Source organism: Ranitomeya imitator, chromosome 2, assembly GCF_032444005.1.
Source record: "Ranitomeya imitator isolate aRanImi1 chromosome 2, aRanImi1.pri, whole genome shotgun sequence".
Taxonomy (NCBI): Eukaryota; Metazoa; Chordata; class Amphibia; order Anura; family Dendrobatidae; genus Ranitomeya; species Ranitomeya imitator.
The window spans coordinates 77,574,737-77,582,890 of NC_091283.1; the positions used below are offsets into that span (position 1 = coordinate 77,574,737).

General features: G+C 39.1%; 1 protein-coding gene across 1 annotated transcript in view; it reads left to right on the top strand.

The window, feature by feature from the left end:
• CD40LG (CD40 ligand) overlaps nucleotides 1–6,400 on the top strand; it is a 33,226-nt gene extending 26,826 nt beyond the window's left edge. The window contains exons 6-7 of the mRNA XM_069754491.1: nucleotides 171–215; nucleotides 6,015–6,400. Coding sequence (XP_069610592.1) covers nucleotides 171–215; nucleotides 6,015–6,400 — 431 coding nt within the window. The remainder of the gene's footprint in view (nucleotides 1–170; nucleotides 216–6,014) is intronic.
• Nucleotides 6,401–8,154: the final 1,754 nt, after the last annotated feature.

An 8,154-nucleotide genomic window follows, 5' to 3' on the forward strand; every position in this document is an offset into this window, starting at 1 on the left:
ACAAATCCTATTAGACATCAACATTTTTTTAATCTTTTTCAGCTAATTTTTAGGACACATAAAAAATGTCCTTGGTTATTTTAATCAACTATTCGCTTGAATAAATTATATGGCTGAAATTTGTTTTACCTTGATGAATTTTAACGTCCTGTTATATATTACAGGAGTAGTTGCGGTACATTTAGTAGGAGACAGAGCTAACAGCACCAAAGAAGGTGAGTGAGAATGTTAGAAATCTATGTGGTTAATTACATGAATTGAAAGACTACTACCGGTATATTGCGCTCCAGAAAACAGGGTTCTCCATCTTTGCAAGGAAAAATAGCAAAAAACCAGCTCACCTATTAGGCATTTGTTGTGGGGAAGCCCGGATACCGTGCAGTCATCACGTGGAACAATAAGGCAAACAGGAAAAGAAATCCAGCTTCCAATGAGTTCTTTTTCAAAGCTTTGAAAAAGAACTCATTGTTCGAAATGCGTAGCCTGCTGCTACTCATTCTCTTGTGAACCATGTCATTGGACTTTGGATTTTATCCTCAATAAATCTTGATATTTTTGGAAGCTGGATTTCTTTTCCTGTTTGCCTTCTCCATCTTTGACCTGTGTATATAGAAACCTCTGGGGACAATGAGCCTGCTAAAGGGAGCACTCCCAGTTCCTTAGAAACATATCCCGGAAGGGACATGCGGATGGCTGAGGAGGTTACTAAATGTTGTGAAAAGTCCAATGAAACTTTTTGTTTTAGGTCTTGTTCACAAATTGGGTTTTTGGTGTGTCTTCTGTTGTCTTCCTGCTATTATTTCCCCATCAGTATTTTATACAATCTCAAATTAAGGTTTTTTTTTATATAGATTTCAGTTAATGGCTCCCTTATCATTGCAATCACTTTCCCATATTTTATCAAAGTTCTTCTTGTGAGTCAGAACTATAAAATTAGGGAAGATTTTATTTTCACTACACATTGCTCAACCCACATGATGATATATATACACCTTCAATTCATGACCTATCAGTTGGTTGTCTTCAACTATGCTTTACTGTTTGTTATTGAGGAAGATAGTGGTAGGAGGAGAAGCCCACACGTCCCTCATGTAGCCTAAGTGAGCAATAATGGAGGGAAGGCCGGTATTGTAATTCAGAGAATATGTTACAAAGGAAATGGGAATTTGCAACCAGTCACAAAATGTTTTTGTTTTATGTGCGCCTAGGCTCAATGCATTGTGTAGTTATAGGTAGTTTTTCTGCCTGTTTTGAAAAACAATGCCTAAAACAGGAAGCAGGTTTTGATATGTGGTGAGTCATGTTAGAGATCTTCCTCTTAGATACATGCAATAAGCAAACCGTGATCTTAGATATATTGATTAATGCAGGTCGAAGGCACAATTGAAACTTGAAGCAAAGCTATGAACTTATGTTCTTTCAGAACCGTTGACTGATTAGCATTCTTCATATGGTTGATGAAGACACTGTTTCGATAGTTGGTGAAATGACGCAGGTCTGATAATGGGTTATACTACTATAGTTATGACATATCTGGACTATATGCTCTAAATGGACTAGATGGGAATACCCCTTTTTAGTTTAATTGTGGCAGCAGCAGTAGCTATGCTTTCTTTTATTTGGGGCAAAGACTTGACATATTTCTCAGACCACAAGATGGACTTGATCGTAGGACATGCTCAGGTTTAGAAAAGAGGAAATAGGAAAGTATTTCATGCTAATTAAAACTTCCTTGGTGGACTAAGGAAGTGTAGAAGTTAAAGCGGTTGTTCAGACTTGGGGCACAAGTCTGCAGTCATTGTATGTGACTGCAGACTTGTGAATCCTCAGAGCACACTGTCAGGTTTCTCCAATGCCAATGCCTAAAGCAGATGGTCGTGTGACCACAAGTATGCTTTTTGCATACTCCTGGTCATATTCCGACTAGACTTGTCCAGCCTTGTTCAATTTGCTTATAAAGAGCGAGGCCACGTACGTATAGTCGGTACGTGACGTGACCGCATGTATATAAATCACATACTTGCAGTCACATGACCACCGGCTCCTGGTGTCAGCATTGGAGAATCCTGACAACACGCCCACTGCTCACTTTGAGGATTCACAAGTCTGCAGTTACATAGAATGACTACAGACTAGAAGCCCAAGCCTGGACAATACCTTAAGTATGATTAACTTTGGTGTCCCCTTTTCTAAGATTTGATAGTATTGTAAGCTTTATTAACTCTGTACCTGCCATTGTCCATTGACTTGCCTGCAATGAACTGAAAGCCCACCGCTTTATTACACCTAAATGCAGTTAGACTGACAGGAGAGTAGAGGGGCGAAAACTCCATAAAACTCGACATCTTGTAATCTGTCTCAGAATATCTGCTTCTACAGATCGTGTGATAACAGTAGTGTATACAAACTTAGAAAAAAATTAGGCATCCAGCAGATAGCACTTGGAGGATTTTGCGGGGCTAAAAACATCACTGTAGGTAACTAAAGTACTTTGCAATTTTGTTACTCATTGCCAATGGTCATTAGATAAGCCCTACAGCAGTGATCCCCTAATGTTGCTAATATATGAAGCCAACCTTCAACAAATCACACCTAATAGGTGAGATTTATACTTAAAAGATTAAAAAAAACAACATGTGACATTAGATGAAATTCTAAGAATTCCCTTAAATACATGTCATTAGTAAGTAAGAAATGCAAGAACATAGGTTTGACTGTCAGTTTATCAGGTTGAGCTCAAAATCTAGTGATATTGTCTTTTGTCAGGAGATATCATCTGAGAGTGGGGGTGCGATTCATTACAGTATCTGTCTAAGATGGTTTAGTGAACCTGCATTGAGCAGGGGGTTGGACACGATGACCCCGGAGGTCCCTTCCAACTCTAACAATCTATGATTCTATGAGTATCTGAATTGTAAATGGAGCTTCATGAGCAGACTTTAAGGATTTATGGTGACGCAATGAATTTACCTTTTTTGCCACGTTGAAGAGACATTGGTTTAATAGAATTTTTAGTAGTGCAACTGAATCCGCGCTAAGGGGGTGACAGAATGAAAATAATATAGAGTACACTGGTGTGACAACAATGCACACAACACCCTAATGAAATCCTGGCAAAATAACCAAATATGATGAAACCACAAAGGGTGAATATCCGTCCTGTGCTCACCTACAAGACACGAGACCATAACAGGTCAACTGCAGCTAACCCCATGCCAGACCTGGAAACAGAGATGATAACCAAACTGAGGACACCGTTGGTGAAGCACCAGGTAAAGACTCACTGAGATGGAAGTGCAGCACTGTGTAGCGTGGTCAATGCAGTCCGGTCTGTGTAGGAAGACCCGGCGTGTGTAAGTGCAGGCAGGAGGATGGACAGGCAGGAGTAATAGACAGCAATCAGCGGTGCAGTGCGGAAGCTGCCTAGAGCCAGGGAAAGCCCCGGCCGGTGGCGTCCCTGGATACGAGCAGCAGAAAAACAAGGGGAGAGAATAGCTGGCACGAGACTCAGCGTGTGACGTCACAGAGATAGTACGGGGCAACACAGAGACAAAAAAGACCGACGCGTTTCGAAGGAGTGACGTCCTTCTTCATCAGGGTTACCGGTCTCTGGATGCACCCAAACATTTAAACTCCCATGTTGTCAATCTGAGTGAACCGCCTGCCCATTTAACCAATTGTTCTACTGCCTGTTATAGTGATGCTGATCTAGAAGCTGCATGGACACAGGCCCAGACACCATAGGTTGCAGAAGGAGAGTGGCAAAGTGAGAATTTTGGCACATGAAATAAAATGTATTCAAGTTTTTTCATATTATGTACCAAGATTTCATGTAGGTTTACTACCACGTCATTCGTACATGTTCATGCATAACTCTACATAGATACACACTGCATTGGGTCGTCATCGTCATCATTGTATTTATTTTCCCTGTCTATCTTTTTAAGCAGTATTTGTTTTTAGACGACACTTGTCCTATTTTTTAATCTGTTACTTATAAAAGGTCGGTTTTAATTAGTTTTTTTATTTTTTATTGAGTTATTTTAGACAGAGGTAGCTCTGTTGCATCAATATGATGCATAATCTTAATGAACAAAATATAGACATACACTCTCTATATAGTGTTATATTATTTTATTTAATACATTTTATTTCATGTGCCAAAATTCTCACTTTGCCACTCTCCTTCTGCAACCTATGGCGTCTGGGCCTGTGTCCATGCAGCTTCTAGATCAGCATCACTATAAAGGCAGTAGAACAATTGGTTAAATGGGCAGGCGGTTCACTCAGATTGACAACTTAGGAATTTAAATGTTTGGGTGCATCCAGAGACTGGTAACCCTGATGAAGGACACCACTCCTTCGAAACGCGTCGGTCTTTTTGGTCTCTGTGCTGCCCCGTACTATCTCTGTGACGTCACACGCTGAGTCTCGTGCCAGCTATTCTCTCCCCTTGTTTTTCTGCTGCTCGTATCCAGGGATGCCACCGGCCGGGGCTTTCCCTGGCTCTAGGCAGCTTCCGCACTGCACCGCTGATTGCTGTCTATTACTCCTGCCTGCACTTACACACACCGGATCTTCCTACACAGACCAGACTGCATTGACCACGCTACACAGCGCTGCACTTCCATCTCAGTGAGTCTTTACCTGGTGCTTCACCAACGGTGTCCTCAGTTTGGTTATCATCTCTGTTTCCAGGTCTGGCATGGGGTTAGCTGCAGTTGACCTGTTATGGTCTTGTGTCTTGTAGGTGAGCACAGGACGGATATTCACCCTTTGTGGTTTCATCATATTTGGTTATTTTGCCAGGATTTCATTAGGGTGTTGTGTGCATTGTTGTCACACCAGTGTACTCTATATTATTTTCATTCTGTCACCCCCTTAGCGCGGATTCAGTTGCACTAATATTTATTGGATATCTGTATGACAGCGGTGGCACCTGACTGTCCTGTTTCCTGCGGCTGAGGGTTCTATCCATTTTTTTGTTGAGGTAGCGCGCGTGTGTTCCTCTTTATTACATTTAATAGAATTTTTAGTTTTCTCATAAATTCACGTAAACAGATACATAAACATGGTGAGTTATTTCTACAATGTCTCCTAAAAGCATGTCAATAAATGAAATCCAAATCTGACGAGCTTAAATGTTATTTTATGCAGAATATTGGTATTTATTAGCTTAACCAAAGGGCTACAAAAATGTTAATCTGCTGGAAAAAAAAAGTACACAGCTCATTGTAATGGTGTAATCTGAATATTACACAAAAATCCGTCTTCTAAAATGCAATATATCACTATATAGCCAGCATGAAGCCACTAGCGCAGATCTCCATTGGGTTTATATGCTGTGCACTCTCCAGTCTGCTCCTCAAGTTGTATTTTCTGGCTCTGAAGCAGGAAGTTTTACACACCTGTAAAAATCAAAATAGTGAGACAGTGGAGAGCCGCACTTCAGCTGTCTCCGATCTCCCTTTATCACAGGGACAGAGCTTTTATCCCTAAATTTTATTTAATTTTCTTAATTATATATATATTACAAAAAGGTTTATATTCTTTTTTTACTTTATCATATTTCCCAGGAGATTATACAACAGGTCCTCTTTAAAGAACGGTAAAGATAGAATCACTGGAAGATACAGTTTTTTTTAGCTGATTAAAACTGACCTTATACTGTCTTAAGCTTGTTAAAATGAAAGAGATCTCTTATGATACCTCCAAAAGCATGCATGCTTGGATGATTTTGCTTTAAGACATGGATCAGAACATTGTATAAAAAAATAACAAGTAGTAACAATTTAAAACTAGGTCAAAGCTTAGAAGATATATCACCAAAGTGACTCACAGTGATATAATATGCAAATATGTAATTGTGGCTGATTTCATCTGCATGATTACTTATTCTCTTACTATTATTTAAGGGTTATCACGCATTGTTTCCTGCTTAACAGCAATTCTAAATATTTAAGACACAAGTCAACTAAATAGATCAAGTAAAATGCATTGATCTGTCTTCACAGCTCTTCGTTGGAAAGAAAAAGGGTATTTAACAACAAAATCAGAAGTTTTATATATAAATGGAAAATTACGAGTGGAAATCCCTGGCGTATATTATGTGTACTCCCAAGTCAGTTTTACTGCAGACTCCACACTGTTTCCGAAGGCTCCATTTGTGCATTACATCTATATGAAGAGACCGCACGAAACAGAAAGGCTTTTGTTGAAAGGGGCAAACACATTCATAACCCAACCGACACATTCTAACCTGCATTCATCCCAGATTGGCGCCATGTTCACATTCAAGATGAACGATTTTATATTTGTTAACGTAACAGATCCAAGACGAATCGATTACAGTCCAGAATTTACGTACTTTGGTATGTTCAAGCTCGGCGAAACGTTATGATCCTCAAGATACATTCTATTATGGAAATGTAATGTACCTGTCATTTGTTGTAATGTATGTTTTAGCTAAAAAGAGAGTCTTGCTGGATACAGGAAAAATACATAAAATCCATTAATGTACAAGAAGTAGGCATCAAATGCATAGTAACATCGACACAGCATTAGGGTCCCTTAGATTCTGTATGCTATACCATTATGCCACTGTATGGTACCTCTATGAGGCACCATATTTTCCAATAGTGTACCTTGGTAATATGGCAGGTGATGGCATATGGATTACATTTGAATAGGTTAGGAAAAAAAAGTATGTATTCAAAAAAAGATGCAAAAATGTTGGCAAGTATGTTTTTATGTTTTTTACTATACGCCTGAAGGGAGTTTTCACAATGGAACAATTTTGTGGTGAGGACGCAGGAGAGGTTTTTTCTGATGTCTCTTCCATGAAAGCCATATTTGTGAAGGTGTCTCTGAACAATAGAACAATGTACCACAACTCCAGAGTCTCCTAAAATCTTTCTCATGGTCCTTTGCAGTCAAGTCTTTGCAGCAATTCTACAAGCAGCTCTCATTGAAATTTTGCTTGGTCTTCCAGACCTTATCTTGACCTCCACTGTTCCTATTAACTGCAATTTCTTAATTACATTTTGATCTGAGAAAAGGCCAAATTGAAAACGGTTTGCTAACTTCTTATGGGCTTCTCCTGCTTTGTGGGCATCCACCATTTTCATTTTCAGAGTGCTAGGCAGCTGCTTAGAAGAACCCATGGCTGCTGTTTTTCTGGCACATGGTTAGAGGAGGCTGGGTTTTTGAAAAGCTTGTAAATTTGCATCACCTGGCCTTTCCTACCAATTATAGTGAAGAAGGCATAACCCTAACAGGCTAATTAAGGTCTGAAACCTTGGTCAAAGTTATCTGAGAACACAAGTCTCCAAGGGTGCCCAACTTTTTGTATTGGCCCAATTTCCTTTTTGTAATTTTTAAAGTGTAAAATATGACAATATATATTTATATTGCCTAAAATACAAAGGAAATGTGCCATCTTTAACTTTAGGCCATTTAGAGATCATTGCAACTTAACTGTTCACAATAACCGTAATTTTGACCAGGAGTGCCCAAACGTTTATGTAACATTGTATAAGCCTCCTCATATTGGTATGCCAAGCATGTCACTCTCCACAAGGAGAAACATTACCCCTTAGATTCCCCCATCGTGGGGATAATTGGAGACAGTAACATAAAATAAATCCATTCTTACTTAATTAGGTATAGCTCTACGAAGTTTATCTATGGCCCATCTCTGACTCAACATTAAATTGTCATGTAATCCACAGTCTTCTCCATTGGCCTTACCAGTGGGCTTAAATGGAATAACTTTGAGCAATGTGCAATAAATATATGCAAAAAAATATTTTTTTTTTCATAAAAAAACCAAGAGCATATCCATAGAGGATGCAAATATAGCAGTCTCACCTGGGCCCTTTTGCCACAAATGAAATGGCACATGGTAGATGGGTAGCTCTGATACATATTTTCTAGTTTGATCCAGGAGCTTCATGTTAGAACTCTGGCATTTGGGTTCCTGAATAATGATGTTATAAAAGTGTACAAGAGGTCAGTAGGCTTTCTCTTGATCAAGTCTCTTGTCTATTGTTTAAGTTATGATTACAAATAGATTGAAATAAAGGACATTAAAGAGGACTGTTACTAGAATAAAAGTGGTAATGTTTTGCTGCCCTGAATATTTGTTTTTTGAAT